The sequence below is a fragment of the Tachysurus vachellii genome, chromosome 3 (genome assembly GCF_030014155.1).
Source record: "Tachysurus vachellii isolate PV-2020 chromosome 3, HZAU_Pvac_v1, whole genome shotgun sequence".
NCBI classification, from domain to species: Eukaryota; Metazoa; Chordata; class Actinopteri; order Siluriformes; family Bagridae; genus Tachysurus; species Tachysurus vachellii.
In genome coordinates this window covers 27,489,671-27,508,194 of record NC_083462.1, presented here as the reverse complement: position 1 = coordinate 27,508,194, position 18,524 = coordinate 27,489,671, and the positions used below count along the sequence as shown (strand labels likewise).

The 18,524-nt window shown below is 37.7% G+C and overlaps 1 protein-coding gene across 2 annotated transcripts; it reads right to left on the bottom strand.

The window, feature by feature from the left end:
• Positions 1–852: 852 nt before the first annotated feature.
• Positions 853–10,290, bottom strand: ppm1ab (protein phosphatase, Mg2+/Mn2+ dependent, 1Ab). Of its 2 annotated transcripts, none has more exons than XM_060866559.1 (6): positions 10,144–10,290; positions 8,499–9,365; positions 8,224–8,341; positions 2,222–2,333; positions 1,515–1,572; positions 853–1,183 (listed from the first exon to the last, which is right to left on the bottom strand). In XM_060866559.1, exons 2-6 carry the CDS (start codon positions 9,357–9,359, stop codon positions 1,136–1,138), a joined length of 1,197 nt encoding a protein of 398 aa, XP_060722542.1. In that variant the 5' UTR covers positions 9,360–9,365; positions 10,144–10,290; the 3' UTR covers positions 853–1,135. The 2 variants fall into 2 exon arrangements, with proteins under 2 accessions (XP_060722542.1, XP_060722543.1); XM_060866560.1 differs by lacking the exon at positions 10,144–10,290 and adding an exon at positions 9,832–10,137.
• Between the last annotated feature and the right edge of the window lie 8,234 nt (positions 10,291–18,524).

The window sequence follows — 18,524 nt, the reverse complement described above, 5'->3', positions numbered from 1 at the left end:
CTGAAACCTCGGTTTTGTAGAAGCCAGCCTCATTTACAGTTTGTGTTTCATGACTGACCAAATCATATGTGCCACTGACTGCCACACAACCCTCAAATGCTGCTCCTTTGGTGATTCGAGCCAAAATGTAATTCCAAAATGCCTCTAGCTTGACTACATGTTGTTTTAAATACATTTGGAAAGGTTTCCATCTGATGACTCTTCCATGCAGACTAAGGCCATTATCTTAGTGTTCTTACAATCTTATAGGTAAAGATCTTCCCTTCACAGCAGCCCCTAACTGCCATTTTTAATGGTATAACAGGCAGTAGAAATGAGCTGTTTTGATAACTTTTTATATTACAACCAGTCCAAACATTTGCACAAGCCACAGTGATTTTTTTCAGTTGATAAAAATAAAATCTGAACTGTGTTTTAAAATTTGCATTATTTAGTTATTTATTTATTTTTCATTTATTAAATTTATTTATTTATTTTTTCTAAATAAATTGCTGGATGTATTAAATGTTTACATTAATAATGGGTGTATTTATTTCTTTTTACATCAGTTTAGCCACATGGTCATCTGACAGGTTTTCCCAAACCGCTTTAAGTATTCTGGAATTGCATTGATTTTTTTTTTTTCGTTTGAATGAAAATTTAGATATAAACGTACTTAGTTGCGATATCTTAAAAAGAGGAAAAGAAAGTTTGCAAATGGAAAATATAAATTTCCCACTGATTCACCAAGACATCTTACTTTATATAGGACCATTTCAGGTCGAACATGCAAAGAGTAGGAGCAACTGCAACGTACATCAGCGAGGGATTTCTTCATTATATTTACAAAGAGGGTTATAATAAGACCATACATTGATCTATAAACATTTATTCTTAAGTAGGAATTGCTTTCAGCACATGCTACATATAATCATGTTCACAGACTTCCAGTTGACTTTCCTCATTATTATACCTGTATCTGTCTTTCCCTAGACAGTTTTTAAGGCAGAATACAAAGTGTGTAATTAGAGGTAGCAGTAGGTCTTCTTACAGTAGTTGTAAAACTGGAAGCCCCTGGTGTTGCTGGATCATGATATCAGCATCTTTTTCTTCAAAACGTGTGTAAAAAGTATAAGAGGAAAAGAAAGGATCCTATTTAGAGCCTGGAGGATCCGCATACATTGCCCCAGTTGGTCGCTCCACACTGAAAAAGCAGGTTTAATACAGGCTTAGCACAGGGGTAACTGGTTTCTCACAGTATAATCAAATCTAAACACTAGGTATAAGTGCAGATCTATGAATGCATGTTATGACACGGTGAATATGGTCATCAGTGCAGCTTAGACGAAACAAGCGGCTGTCAAATTAAAACGATTAGAATGGAAAAGGATGATAATATCTCAAATTCATTTACACATGTTTACTTATTCCTTGTAAAAGGACATGTTTATAGAAAGCACCAATAAGCAAAAAAGAACTATGCAACACAGTGTTTTATCAGCACCAAAAATAATGTTGGCCTTGAGGATACTCACTGTGCTGTCACTTTGGTTTGGGTTGAGTCTATTGTACATTTCCTCGACAACGCTGCGTCTATGGGGACATAACAGGAAATGGCATGACTTACAGTATACATAGCTCCCCATATACAGTATGTATTTTAGCAGTAATTATCCAATCTTTAACACAATGTGTCTTTTTAATTGTGAGATTTGTGCGTTCTGCTCTAAGCCAAAAGTAAATGGCACTGCTATTTTCACAACAACATTTCATAAACTGTGTAAAGTGTTGCGTTGCAGTGTGTCACTTGACCTACATTTCAGCAGCCTATCCCTAACAGGTTCTGGGAAAGATATATGATTCAGATAAATGTCTCCCCCGCACTTTCCATGTTATTATATATACACACATATATACAGTATATAGGAATATGGAGCATTGAGAAGTCTGATGAGAATTCTCTGAGCTAAGCTAAGAAGCCATTTGTATATTATGCAAACCATAAATCTAAATGACTCTTCATCTGGACAGGGTTTAAAAATGCAACAGCGTGGCATAAATAATTTAGTTAGGAACGTAATGAGGACAGAAGATGAGGAAAGTAGAAGGGGCAAAGAAATGATCTCCTAGTTTAGTTCTATCGGATTATAAAAACATTTTGTCACAGCTGGACCTTAAATTGAACCTTCACAATATAGTTTGAACACGTTTTCTTTGCAAGTTGTGTGTAAAATGCACTCACTTGCTAGCCAGCTCTCCCCCAGGTGGAAGGTTGGGGATGCTCTCCGTCGCTAACACACACATCACATGGGCTAAGTCTGGAATGCTGTCCACGCCCTGCTTCTGAATGAGCTCTGAGAAATCACAAGGACTTTTGGGGTAAGTCAGGTTTGTCCAGGAAAAGCATGTTATATGTCTACACAACATCCAATCTTAAAAAAATAATAATAATTCATTTATATCTAGAAATCATAATGAGATAATGTGATATTGCACGAAAACTTGAGCCGAGTGGGTGAGTCATCCTTGCAGGCAGCCTGTCAAAGGTTGTCTTCTATGACTCACACTACCCCCAGTGTGTCTTTAATAGAGGTGTAAATAAAGATTTTTTTTTAAGAACGTTTCCTTTACTTTAGTTAGCTGTGATTTCATAAAACAAACACTTGACTTTAAAAATCAGTCCCCCTGATATAAGTCTATCCTGGCAGTGCTCCTGATACGCACCTATATATCCTTCAGGTCAGATCACTAGATTTGAGCCCTTTAAAAATAGCTACTTCAGTGCAAATGCATAAAACATAAACATCTCATTAAGTAATAATAACAGGATATGCTTATGAAAAACAGGAAACAAGGCATTTTGTCTAAATAAGAATGCTCACAATCTCAGTAGTTCAATAAGTAACTTTTATTTGAATCATCAGTAACATCTAAGAGTAACATCACAATTCGTCTCTACACAGCCAGTGTTCAGGTGCTAACATACAAAAATAGAAATCAAACAAATAAAGCATAGAGTGCTCATCCCCTTTAATGAAATGCTTTTCTACAGAATTTCCCTGCTAGAAATATTTTGGTAAAATAATTTTAAATCAGTGCTATATGATAGTTACCCACTCAGTGGTAATAAATGAACACACACACACACACACACACACACACACACACACACACACACACACAGAATGCTGAAGCTAAGAAATGACTCAAAGTCTGTAACACTTGTCACCACCTTTGGGGAAAAACTGATCAAATAAAATACTGAGATGTGAGTGGAAATAAATGTAGTGTGCGCAATTGTACTCTGGACATGGACTCAACACTCATGAATTGTCTGTAGACATGTCTGATTAACTCACAAAACCTTCAGTTTACAAGTAAATAAACAAGCTTCATGACACTGGTACACAACTTACAGATAAGTACAATAAATACAGGGAGAGATTATAGCATTATTCATAAAAATTAGTAGTGTTTTTTTGACTGAATAAATAGGAATGCCTGGGTGGTTTGGTTCAGAAGAGGTAAATAATGTTGTTAGAATAAATTATTCAAATAAATACGTGTCTTCTGTTGCTCATCAGTTATAATCCTGAAACACAAAAAACATGGGGAACGGCCACACTACAAAATGGGGTACATAAAGTCTCTATCCCCTTTAGGAAATTTTCTCTACGCTGATATGTTTAAAGATAATACACTTGGTTTGTGTCTTAGATAGCATTACCTAACCAGTGCCTTACAGTTCAAAACCTGTCCAACAAGTCCAGCCAGAAAACACTGGAGTTCTAAGGTTAAAATGTCTTAAAACCAGTTACATTAAACAAAAGTGGTTTCCTCTCCAGTAATCGTTGTAACGTTGGAAAATAACTCAAAGTTTAGAAAACCTGTAATACACTGGGCCTTATTTATCTATCTCTATCAAAAGGATAAAAATCTCAAATACAATTTATCAAAGGCATATAAATCTCTGATTTGTGCAAAAATGGCCTCATCTGCTGATAAATCTGATAAATTTCACCTGAGCCTAAGTGGAATGGCACATACATAATGTTCAATTACTAGACACATGAATCCATTTACTAGCTTTTATTTAAAAGCTTGGCTATCGGTAGTTCTGCACAATGGTAAGAGCAAAGAAAAACTGCTTCAGGCTTTGGAAAGTCAAAAAAGGAAGAAGAAAAAAAAAAAGGGTCACAGCAACACATAAAATGCTACGTATTTTATTTTAAGTCAGTGGATCCATACTGACCTTTTAATGGTGTGACCTGAGTTTTAATAGTGGCTGCCATCTCAGGGCACAGTCACAATTTAACTCCACATTCAACAGCCATATAAATCAATTTGAGACCTACTGAAATATAGGTTTGAGATGATTGGTTAGAATAAATGTACTCATTGGCAATATTTCAATAAGTACAAATGATTTCTTTCCATATCTGTATACCATGGATCAGGGCACAATGAAGTCCATTTATTTTAAAGTGGAAATGAGGATTTGTCTACGAAACCTTAAACCGACACATCGTTAATAATACATCGACCTGTTGTACATTCTAATCGCATGCTCACGTCAATAAATTACAAAATACCAGACAGACAATCTCATCATACCACTAGAAAATCCTTTCCAGATGAAGTAAATCTCATCATACACTTGTGCTTTGGCTTAAGAGACAGATGAGCTGAGTAGTCATTTGTCTCTTATGCCAAAGAAGAAATTGAAATCATAATCAAATCTGATTGTACACACACTCAACAAATATGAGTTTCCGACTGCACATCCAGTTATTAGAGACCCACTATCTGTAACATGTCAGGTAATGCTTGTCTCCTATTTAGCATACTTCCACAAAAGGAACAACTGCCCTAAAGTGGAAATCAAGGGAGGTGAATATCACCATTTGTTTTAGTCAAGCTACTAGTACCTGCATTTGTATTAACTAGTACTATTTGTGTGTGTGTGTGTGTGTGTGTGTGTGTGTGTGTGTGTGTGTGTGTGTGACAATGTAAAATCCTTGTTTATGCACTTAAGTATTAATGCACTATTTTGTTATATGCTACAAACTCATATAGTGGATATAAGAAGTCTAGACACCCTTACTGAATTGCAGTTTTTTTTAAAAATGTAAAGAAATAACGACAACATAAATGTCAGACATGGTATATATTTAATGAAATATTCCAACAAATAGAACTATTTCAAATAAAAAACCTACAATAGCCTGACTGCGTAGGTCTGAACACCACTCTGAACTAATGTTGTGGAAGCGCCTTTTGCCTTTATTACAGCATCGAGTCTCTGTGAATAAGTCTCAACTGATTTCATACATCTAGACTTTTTGATAATGTATCCCACTCAAAAGTTCAAGTTCCTTCAAATTTGCGAGGGGATCTCCTGTGTATGGCTCTTTTTAGGTAATTCTGTAGGTTTTCATTGGGATTTAGGTCTGGGGTCTGACTGGGTTATCCTGGTTGATTTTGATGTGTGCTTTGGGTCATTGCCTGAGGGTCATTGGGTCATGTGGGAATGTGAAATACTTCTTCATTTATAGCTTTTGACAGAGGACAGCTATTCATATTCGCAGCATTTGAAGCTATTCATTTTCCCCATCTTGAGTGGCCCTGGCCCAGCTGAAGAGAAGTAGCCCCAAAAGCATAATGCTACCCCCACCATGCTTCACTGTCAGTATTGTGTTCCTTGGATGATGCTCTGTATTGGCTTTGCACCTTTATAACATACTTTTTAGAACTAAGGCCAAAAAGTTAAACCTTTTTCTCGCCAGACCATAAGACATTTTCCCACATGCTCTGGGGTTACAGAATGAATCTTTTGCCATAATACAGATGGGCTTGCTTATTCATTTTTGTAAGAAACTGCTTCCTTCTTGCCACACTACCCCACAGTCTAGACTTGCACAGAATACAGAAGATGGTAGTCAACCCCAAACCTTCAAGCAAACACTACAGACTTTTATCTGGTTTTCATTTTAATCACATTAATTCATGGCAGGTTTATTCCATTTACCTACAGGCCTAATTCTGAATGTGACTGATTAACTCTGAGGACAGTTAGAGCCCTATTTTTACACCATTATGAAAGGGTGTGCAGACTTATGTAATCAGGATGTTGTAGTATTTTCTAATTTAAAATGTTTCCAATCATTAAGTGCTTTTTGATTTCTCTGGATTTTTGTTTGTTGGAAGATCACATAAAAGATGTAACAAGTCTGGCATTTATGTTGTTGTTATTTCTATATTTTAAAAACCTGTAATTTCGTAAGGGTGTGTAGAATTTTTATATGCACTGTATAATTTAATTCCAGACACACCTGCACACACAATTCCTCAGGACACATGGTCATTAGAGCCGAAAGAGTGAATAAATAATGTCTGATTCACAAATGTTATCCACTACACACATGGTCTTGCAAGTTAAATAACGAAAGAAAAAAAAAACTCAATCTGAAAAAAACGAATAACACAACCGACTAATTAAATAACACAAGTGATGAATCGAAAGAATGGGGAAAAAAAAAAATTCAGAGGCACAAGCCAGTCTGAGCAATGTTGTGAAATACTGAGAGACGGCAAACTTCTTTTCCTCGCTTCAATCACATGCCACTCAGTCCAATTAACAAACAGTGGAGGGAGTGCACAAAAAGATCCTTACATTTACTGTGTTATTATTATTATTATTATTATTATTATTATTGTTAATATTAATAATATTAGTAATAACAAGAACAATAGTAATAAGGCTGTAGTTTTAGTTCTACCTGCAAATACTGTACATTGTGCAGGTGCTACCAAATACGGAAATACACATCAAACTAAAATTTCTTTGTATGTTCTTAGCGAAACAAGGAGAACATACCACATTTGGCTGGTTATAATATGGTCATAATACGGTCATCAGAACGTCTGCATTAAATGGTTATGTCAGCTATGAGGAAAAGCTATAATTATGAATTTCCAGAGATAAACTTTGGTTGTTGTTGAATAGGATAGTGAGCAAAATCTTTGTTGACAAAATGTCAGCATCAGTGGATTAATTAGTAAACAAATGAGCTATTCTTGTAGCACATGTACAGTCTTTTAAATACTGTGTTTTGCTCTAGTCTAAGAAATACTAAGTAAAATAAATACAGAATTAGTACGTCATTCAGAAAGTTCTTTCAGACTAATTTATCACAACTCAGGTCTGATCAAAAGCAGTCCCCTGCTTAAAGTTTTTAGGGAAACGTCTTCTGCTTTGCATGCAGGAATGCTTTTAAAATCATCATGCTACTGGTACTGTACATGCCGTGGACTATTTGAAATAGCTTTACTCTTGAGCCAGCTAGTCAGTTCTGACAACTAGCAATAAGGCAACAGCATTCCTTGTTACAGGCAGAAACCAGAATCATGCAGAAAAGGAGTATCAAGGCAACCCAAAGCAGTCACAGCTACAGATGCACAAAAAATACACCCCTGGACCTGGCGCATCATTCTGTGTCTGTAAAAATTCAGTAATGCTACATCAATAAATCTCTAACATTTTTGTTTCATTTGTTCAGCACATCAGCTCAGGAAAGTTCGAATAATGATGGTGCCAAACTCAAACACATGCTTACACAAGAGAATCTGAATGTCACATTGTAAGGCCATCAGAGTATGCAGAACATGAACAGAATGTAACACTAAACTAAGCATTTTGTCTTTTGTCAAACAGATAGCTACCACAAAAAAATGTGGTTCTGAATTTGGTATGTTTTCTATATTAGACACCTCTAAACATAGCAGCTTTCATAAGTAGGTATGGAGCTAAAAGTCAAGTCAGCTTTCTGAACCCCTGTTATATGACTGGACTGGCTCAGTGAGAAGTCAGGGTGAGCCCTGGAGTAATCCAATCAACATCTAATTGCACTACACACAATCATTTGTTATGAATACAGATTCAAACTGTGGGAATACCTTTGGCATAAAGTTAGCAAAGGATTCTGAGATTTTATTTTCTACTAAATAAGCCTTGTCAGAGTTTCCGAAAAGTTTCGTAATGTGGAGATCGTCTTACAATGACCTTGGGTCTATGGCACTTTTTGGGATACCATGTTATGGCATATTACATAATAAAATACATCTGGGTCCTTAAAGACATCAACTGATCAGCATTAAGGGTACTATTTTCCTAAAACCCCTATATGAGTTTTAATGTTCAATGTTGTAATATATCTTATTTATTAGCCTTTTTAGATGCTCCACCTTCTACTTTGTTCTGCAAGTACTTATCCAGCTCAGCTTCTCTCTTCACAGCTTCTGGATTGATCTTGGGTGCACCTGGAAAACATACCAGTACCACGCTCATGTTGTCACGGCTACCCTGTACGTAAACAGAGAGAGAATGACAAGGAAACAGTCATACCAATGCCAACTTCACACACTGACTCACTGTTTACTGATCTAAATGACATGCTAATTTTTATAATTATATCTATCTGACCTGAAACTACTGAGAAAATTTATCTCACAGGCCCTACCTTGTACAAACAGGTGTCCACTATTTCGTTACACACCGTCTCCAGGTCGTCGGTCACCTCTAGCCGTGAGCGCACGTAGTCACATAGTTCCTCATTGGACATGACATCCCAGATTCCATCACAGGCTAATACCACAAACTCATCCTCTGCATCTGACCTTTCGATCTCATACACCTCTGGCTCTGGAGACACCAGCTGTTCTGTGGGGCCTTTCCCATGCACACACTTGTAGTCGAAATCTCCAAGAGCACGAGAGACAGCCAGAGAGCCATTGACCCGCTGAATCATAACAGCACCACCTGCATTCTGAATCCTTTCCTTTTCTAAAGGGTTATTGGGCTTGTGGTCTTGAGTGAAGAAATGGACCCGGCCACCACGGCTCAGCAGAGCCCGTGAGTCACCACAGTTGATGAAATAAAAATGGCTTGGAGAGATCATGATTCCCACGGCAGTAGAGCCACTGCGGTCAGAACCATGCTTGCGCTCTGAAATGGCCCGCATGTGCTCATCGATCTGCAGGAAGCCTGTGCGAATGCCGTTCTTCACGCTCTCCACTGATGGCTCTGGATGAGAAACTTCACTGCCTCCACCTGGGCCTCCGCCTCTGAAATCCGGGTTGCTGGTGATGTGCTCCAGCAGATGTTCGCAGCAGTACCGTGCCACCTGAGAGCCAGCATGCCCATCATAAACAGCAAAAAACGCCCACGCGTTCAGGCCATGAGGCAGGCCAATGACCGCCGTGTGTGCATCTTCCATCTCGACCCGCCATCCCTGCATGCTGCTAAGGCCATAGCGCACACCGTTTCCATCCCCGTGCTCATTAAACTTCTCCATTTTTGGCTTGTCCAAGAAAGCACCCATTTTTGTCTGTTTTAGACAAACACAAAGCAGCATTGCAACCAGAAACACCAATTAGGTTCAATTTAATCGAAAATAAAACATCCTAAACGGCGTTAGTATATAAGCTTTTATATAAAATATGCAAATGGCACTTTAGAAAGTTAAATAAATAAATAAAAAAACAATCACAATAAACACCTGTCAAACAGCCACGCCCACATTTCCGTTACTGGCTAGACAACTTAGCTAGCTACATTTTATTTTTATTGTTTTTACCGTAAATGACACACGTTAATGGTACAATATACAGATGTTAATCTTACACGTCTGGAAAAAAAAAACTGTCCTATAGTTTCAAATTAGGTCAATTTGTTTCCTATTCCTAAATTTAGCGTTTACGTTGAACACAAATAAAAACAGAAGAGACGCGAGCTAGCTAACCCGTCTGACTTGTTTTAATCCATTAACAGAGTTACATATTAACGTTACTTACCAAATCTCCTTAAAGATTTTTATTGAACGTGAAGCTGAAATGCAGAAAATATGAATAAAAACCGCAGAGACCAGAGACCAGCTGCCACACTAACCAGCAGCTTAACTATCGTCACTAGTTGCTAGCTCCAAAAGTAAACAATAAGACAGGTATTAGCTAATCAGCTGGCTAGCGTGTTAGCAGACTTACTCACTAGCTTGCGTAATAAAATTAGGTGGAAGAACTGGAAAAAGAAAGAAAGAAAGAGCTCCCGTTTCTATAGCGACAAAAGAGAAGCGCGTTACTGTGATATAGTAAGGTCCATTTTAGCACCTGTATGTTATTTCGCTGCGGTTTTGTCTTTTCTCTCGCAGAGGGAGGGATCCTGTCCGCTGACTCCCACCTCACATCAGCACATCTCCGCAGCGACGCTCAGATCCCCGGATGTAAGTCGCCCATGTCAATAGGCTGCTTCTGCTTCCAAAGTGACGTCATCGAGGGCGAGTGTGAAACCGTTCAATGTGCTTTCAGGTGTTTTTCAGAATGCTTTCACACATATAATCCCCCTTTTTTTTTTTTTACCGAATCCGAATGCTGATACTTCGGTTGAATCGGTGTACACTGCATGACCAAAAGTTTGTGGACACTTCACCATGGCACATCCATCATACGTGCCTGTTGAACATCTTATTATAGATTTTAGTAGCCCTTTTGGCTATTATGACATCCACAATAATGGAAAGGCTTTCTACTAAATCATGGGAAAGGACTGAGAACATTACGGTTGAGCCTTATGGCAGAAAACCTAGGACGCATTTCACCAAGTGAATACGTGTGCGGTTTTATTTGTTTTATTTAAAACCGGACACGGTTTTACTGCTTAAAGCAGCCGTGTCCGATCTTATCCGGAAAGGGCCGGTGTGGGTGCAGGTTTTCATTCCAACCAAGCAGAAGCCACAACAGAGTCTAGTAAAAGCCAAGAACAACTGATTAAACAGGTGGAATCAGGTGTGGCTGGCTTCTGCTTGGCTGGAATGAAAACATGCACCCACACCGGCCCTTTCCGGATAAGATTGGACATGGCTGGCTTAAAATAATCCACTTTAAGACATGTGTTCATTTCCTAACCAGGTTTCCTGTAACCCTGTGTACAGAAAATTGATGGATGGATTATTATATATAAGATAAATTTGCACTTTTTTTGAATTTACATATACTGTTAGAAAATTAAGTAGAATTCTAGGAAAATAGAAGATTGGAATGCCGCCTGCTCTTTTTCCAATTTTCAGCTGTCCAGTTTTGTGGCACTGTGCCCAATGTATTCCTGTTATTCACTGACATGGATGAAAACTGACACAGTGTTTGGCAGTTGCAACCCATCTGCCTTAAGCTTTGCTGTGATATGTGTTCCGAGATGGTTTTCTGCTCACCGAGATTGTACAGAGTGGTTATTTGGGTTATTACAGCCTTTAAAAAAAAAAAAATTCTCATCACCAAGCCCACAAACTGCTGCTCACAGGATGGTTAGCACTTTCTGAAATACTTAAACCAGCCCAAAATGTCACAATCAAAATGACTAAATACACATAAGCACATTTTTTCTCGTTTATTACATTTATTAAAACCCGACCTGTATCTGCATGATTTTATCTATAGAGCTGTTTCTGGATAAATTCCTGAATGGGCAGGCATCCAGGTGCTCCTAATAAAGTGGACAATGAATATATATATATATATATATATATATATATATATATATATATATATATATATATATATATATATATACTGTATATAGAGATAGATAGATAGATAGATAGATAGATAGAGAGAGAGAGAGAGTACAGTTAAGCTGGGTCTCCTTTTGTGCCCTGTAGTTACACTGCTGCAATTTTACGTTAATGACAGGAGTAAATAATTCATCCTGGGCTGGGGGTCCAAATGAAAAGCGTCTTATGTTAAAGACTGGTCAGTTGTCTACTGGCTGACCGCATTATGTCTCGTAATGCGGTCTGCACTTAGGCTAAGTACCTTGTTGCTTTAAACACTGTATGCATTATGACCAAACAAGAGAAACATAAAATGTGCTGTTTTCCACTATTATAAGAAACATACATTATCTACCTCTTTCGCTCCCACTCACTACCTTTCACATATGATCAGCTTTTACTCCAGAGTCACAGAAGCACATCTTTAAAATAAAAAATAATCCAACAGATTTTCTGTGTATTATTATCATTTCAGTATGGTTTTTGACTTCTCTCCTACTTCTGATGACCTGTCCAAATATGATTGCAGCAAATTCATGAATAACTATAGGAACAACCTGCCAGTTTATATATAATTTACATTTTTATTTATTTTGCTGTTTTTTTTTTTTTGTTTTGTTTTTTTTTTTACGTAACTTACTGAATTGTTTCTTTGTAGCCCGTAGTGAGGTTGTTTCTGTGATCAGGCCTAGAGAACAAATTAATATAACAATGATTTCAACATCCTCTGCACACTGCGGCATGAGAATGCCAGCAGACAGTAAGTCACTTGTGAGGTTTCTAAGTATTTGAGACAAAGTGCCACACAATGTTTTGGGGCACTAGCTACAGGGTTGCTTGTATGATCCTGAGCTTAGGTTGCTGTCTTTATGAGGTTTCCAGATTAAATGAGTGGATGGATGGATGGATGGATGGATGAATGAATGAATGAATGAATGAATGGATGGATGGATGGATCTTCCATCATACTGTGGCATTTGCCAAAATGTATTAAATATTTTACTGTATTTCCAGCATTGAAATCTCTGAATGATAAAAGATTGCATCATGCATTTCCTCTCACAAAGACCAAGGCTAATAACTGCCTGTTGTGGTTGGTAAGCAATGCCCTGCCCTATGTTGCTGCTATTTGAATTATTAATAGCATGTGTTTCTGTTGAGTATTTTTTTGTCAATTTCTGAAATAGGTTTTTGTGCTACCAAAAAAAGTGTATAATGTGTAAACAGGACTCTAGCCTTTCTCTAGGGAAATCTACAGCAAATTGTCCACGAATTTTATTTAAAAATTGGTGCTAGCATGTAGTCCAAACATCTTTGCTGTACATATTGTGTTCTGTTTTGTGATTTTGGCAGTAGCAGGATAACCTTTCTGTCAAGTATTTTGTTAATATTGCCATTTCCAAGATATCGCTGTCTGCAAGGAATTACTATGAAACAGTCAAGAGCTGATAATAGCATCTGATAATAACAAAGACACACATTCTGTCATTCCAAAGAGATTACAGTCTGAAGACAATGATCAACACTGATATTGCTCCACAAATGTATGGTGCATATAAATTCTTGCCTTTATTGACCATGACCTTATGACACTGTCTCGTTTAATGTTTTATTTAAATTCAAACAACAGGATCTTACATTTTATTTTTAACATTAGAGTTAATGTTGTAATTTAACTTATATACATTTACAGTCATGGCATTTGGCAGATGCCCTTATCCAGAGCAACGTACAAAAGTGCTTTGAAATCTCTATCAGTGAATTCATTGACACTGATTCACTAAGTTACAGACTTAGAATACCATCAACCTAAATCTCTGTTGGGAATATTTTTTGAAATATAAGCGTTAATTTAAATGTTTCAGGAAGTGGCATGTCATTTGGAGATAGCCAGTGACTCGACTATTTGGACATCTAGAGGATGAGCAACATGTGATGCAATGCATCAATGGTTACCTGAAGGTTGTAAGAAGTGCCAGAAGAGATCAGAAAGTTGTGTAGGGATATTGAAAGATCCTGACCTGTGGATGAATTACTTGGGATAACTGCAGTTCAGTTTTGCTGGGATTAAGTTTCAGCTGATGAGCTGTCATCAAAGATGAAATGTCTGCCACACATACTGAGATCCACGCAAAAGCTGTGGTATTTAGGAGAAGGAAGGAGAAGATAAGTTGAGTGTCATCAGCATGTCAGTAGTAAGAGAACCTATGTGAGGATATAACTTCATCAAGAGACTGAGTATAGAGGGTGAATAGAAGAGAACCAAGAACTAAGCCTTGTGGGACCCCGGTGGAGAGTCTGCATATAGCAGATGTCAAATCCCTTCATGTTACCTGATATGAGCAACCTACCAGGTAGGAAGCAAACCATTCCCATGCTGATCTACCAATTTCAAGACTCCTGAGGGTGGACAAGAGACTCTTGTGGTTGACCAAATCAAATGCTGCTAAAAGGTTGAGGATGATGAGGACAGATGACAGCTTGGCTGATCTAGCAGCATGCAGTTTCTCAGAGACAGCCAAAAGGGGAGTCTTTGTGGATTGTGAGACTTTTGGTTGGGATCTTGGAGGTGGTTCTGCAAGAGACAGATAGACAGTTGATCATAAACAATGCGATTAAGAATATTAAATAGAAATTATAACGGTCATTATAATGAACAAACTCTTGAAATTAAATAATTATAAGGCATTCATTTGCAGTTGGATTTTGATATTGTGAAACTGTCATGAATTTCCTGTATATTTATTTTTTGTATGTAATTATTCAGCAAAGTAACACCACTGAACCACTCTGATGATAACCTCGTCTTAGATGAAAGGCTTTAACTCTCAAAAAAGGGTCTCATTACATACCATTTATTGGTCTGTTCAGTGAGAAATTGAATAATTTGTATGGCTGCCATTTTATAAACTGTAGAAATTATTAAAAATGTCTTTTATTTTTTGTACATGAGAATCAATGCATTTTTTCAACGCTATAATTCAAGGCAGAGGAATGCTTCTCATTCTACAGTATATGAGAATTTTACATTCATTCTATATTCTATTTTTTTCTATTCTGATTTTTCTTCCTATCTCTTACTGTGGCCTCTAATGTCTTGCAGATGTGAATATGGCTTGTCAAATTCCATACCATTAAACAGGTCACAAAGATTCGTGTCTTCATCAGAGTGCGAGGAGGAGGGGTGAGGCAGGGAGGGATAGGAATAGCAATGCTTCCAATCAACACTTCATGCTCCTAATGCAAATGACATTTAAATTAGGGAGAAACTGTAGCTCTGTGGTGCACACATGCACTCTCGGTATGGGATTGCATTATGTGCAGGAATGCCTAGATGAATTAATTCAAAGCTCTCTCATTTCATTGGCCATTAACATGGCCAGCTGCCCCTTTGCATCTGCATAATCAGCACTCTGAGAAAATCAGGAACTACCTCTGCAAACTGGACTTTTTTTTTCTTTGCATTAATACAGAAAAAATATATGCAAACACAGCCATTATGTGAGGTTACTGGAAGGGGGTTAGATGCAAATCAGGTTCCAGAGAGAGTGAAAATATCTTTAAGCTATGTCTCCTCTGTGCATTACATAATTTTTAGTTCAGTTTATTATTAGAAAAAAAATCCATAGTATTTTGATGATGTTGATGAAAATATAGAATATTTTAAACAAGAGTGTCCAGAGTTTGTTTTTAACATCCTTGCGTGCTGCAAAGATTGATATGTCAGAGAATAACTTCTATGGCAGATGGTTTAAGATGTGATTCAGGATTTGTTCACAATCTGCAAAATTAGATATGAGTGCCACCTAGTGGTTTTATGCAGCTCATTCAGAACCCATGGATCCTGATGCTTCAAGGAGCCTTTTAGGAATACTAATAACAACAGTAAGTACAACTAGAACGTACATTTCCTGAAGAAAATGTGAATGGTGCTTGCACGTGGCAAATATCGGAGGCTAGTGCAGACGAGCATGTGACGTCATCTGAATACTCTTGAGGAAGTTCCCCTCATTGTGCTGAGTGTTTTGATATGTCACATGTCCGTGCTGTGCAAATGATTTATTTTCACGTGAAATCACGTGACGTCACGTGACTTCATCAAAATACACGTGAGGAAGTTCCCCTCGTTGTTCTGAGTGTTTTGATATGTCACATGTCCATGTTGTAAAAAGTTTTTTGATTTTGCATATTTTGGGGGCGGGGCTGCGGCACAACCGGAAGACCAGTCGGTACACCAATTTTAGAAGTTTGTTCAGAGTATGGGGGCACGGTGGCTTAGTGGTTAGCACGTTCACCTCACACCTCCAGGGTCGGGGTTCGATTCCCGCCTCCACCTTGTGTCTGTGGAGTTTGCATGTTCTCCCCATGCCTCGGGGGTTTCCTCCGGGTACTCCGGTTTCCTCCCCCGGTCCAAAGACATGCATGGTAGGTTGATTGGCATCTCTGGAAAATTGTCCCTAGTGTGTGATTGCGTGAGTGAATGAGTGTGTGTGCCCTGCGATGTGTTGGCACTCCGTCCAGGGTGTATCCTGTCTTGATGCCCGATGATGCCTGAGATAGGCACAGGCTCCCCGTGACCCGAGGTAGTTCGGATAAGCGGTAGAAGATGAATGAATGAATGAATGAATGAATGTTCAGAGTATCACCCTAAATGAGCTGGCCGAGTTTGGTGTAGATAGTTCAAAAGCTTGCCGAGTTATAAACCTCCAAAGTTTATAATGGGAGTCTATGGGAAAAAAGGCCACTTTGAGACCCTGAACCGGAAGTACCGGTACACGGATCGCTTATAAAAGTCAGTTTTAAGAAGTGTTGTACTATTGTCCGGCACAATAGTAATAATGTTGCTTTGCAAGCACCATTAATAACAACAGCTATAGCTCCTTCATTTATTTTTGTATGTAAAAGTGAAAAGTACATGAATTTTCTGTCAAATCAAATACCTCAGATGAAATCATTTGGTGTCGTTGGAGTGAAGAACATTACAGAGCAAAGTTTATTGTACCCCAATAACAACATCTCAAAGTGTTTTATCCCTCTTATAACACAGCATTTTGCAAATAAATTTCTTTAATTTTTGGACTGAAAGACAGGCCAAAATCTTATCCAATAGAACCTCACCAAACTAAACTAGTTCCTGTTATGATTTACAGCAGATGTCAAACAATTATTCCCTCTTTTATGACAAAAATGGAGCTTGTCATTTTAGTGGGATACCACAAAATGCAGAGTCCAACAATTAGCTTTTGAAGCTATGACACTGTTCAGTTGAAAAACTAAATGAACAACTTCACCACTGTTACTGACAACACTTGAGACACCTTCCAAAAATGTTTAACGTCTCCTTACAGAAAGATTCAGCATGTCAACGATTGTACATTATTATTTGTTAAATATCACCAATTTCTTTATTATTAGACTTGTGGAGTGTTGGCCATATAAGTCCCTTTACATCAGCTGTTAATACAATAAAGCAAAGGCATGAATATAAATCTGTGGTTTGCTTGACAGACTGAATGACTCTCAGAAATACTGACAAATGAGAACTGAAAATTCTAAGTGCAAAGAGGTAATTGCAAGAGTAATGGTAACTGTTATATAGTATAATAATTACAAGAATAGTAGCTTTATTTACTGATTATTGATGCTGTAATGAAAGATTTGTCCTAAGCAGAAATCTTGGTGTTGCTGCCAATCCATTTGGAGCTCTTTGCAGTTAATGTTCTAATATGAGTGTGGACAGATTTGCACTCGTCCCAAGAGGTAATCTGGATTATTTGATCATAGCTTGGCCACTTTATCTGACAGAAGTGCCCAGCATCTGTGGCTAGATTTGACAACATGCCATACAAGTTAAATATTTATTTTACTTGCCATGTTGACAGTTTAATATACCATCAGGAGTTACATAAATTATGTCACAGTGAGGGTAGCATCGAATGTCATTAAAACTGACAGGACTGTAGATATACATAATAAACAGAGTTTAAATTTAGCTCTACATTTACTTTCCAAAGAACTGCAAAAGATATTTATTAATTAATTAATTGAAAATGGATTACTTAAATCTTTCAAGACCAAAACAACAGAATGTCATCTGCTTTTTTATTTTGTTTTGTGTTGTTTATCAGTAAATACTGAAGCCCTTTCCTGGTTAAAAAAAATAGTTGGTTTGATGGATAGTGTCCTTGGCAGTAACTGTAGCAGAAGGGAGACTTTGACCTTTGGGAATTTCTGAAGCCCATGGCAAACTTCAAAATGTACCATGCCCAATCCTAAAGTGTCCGCTTTATAGTGATGTAACTAAAATAACACTATTTTACTAAAATACCACTACGTTGTAGATGAAAGGTGCACACTATATAGCTGAAAATCAGGATGGAAAAGATGACATGTTGAAACAGGATTAAATATAAAAGCTATTACCTTTGTTGCAAATTGTTATTGCTTCACTATCAGAGTTCTTTACTACTCTTTGTAGCACTGTAATGCTGAAGTAAAAGACACAGAGTTACAGACTGGAAAATGTCATCAGGCATCGGGACACACTGAACTGACTGCACAGACTGTGATTCTGTTTTGTACTTAAGTTCATTCACTCACTCACTCATTTTCTACCGCTTATCCGAACTACCTCGGGTCACGGGGAGTCTGTGCCTATCTCAGGCGTCATCGGGCATCAAGGCAGGATACACCCTGGACGGAGTGCCAACCCATCGCAGGGCACACACACTCTCATTCACTCACGCACTCACACACTACGGACAATTTTCCAGAGATGCAAATTACTTAAGTTCATGCAAATAAAAAAATCCCTTCAAAGGTGATAAATGATTAATTGATTATTTAATGCTTCATTTCTCAATTATTTATTAAAACACAATGGTCTAAATGGCTATTTATAGTTTCAGTTGAGCCTGGAGCATTGTTAATATAATAAAGGAAGTC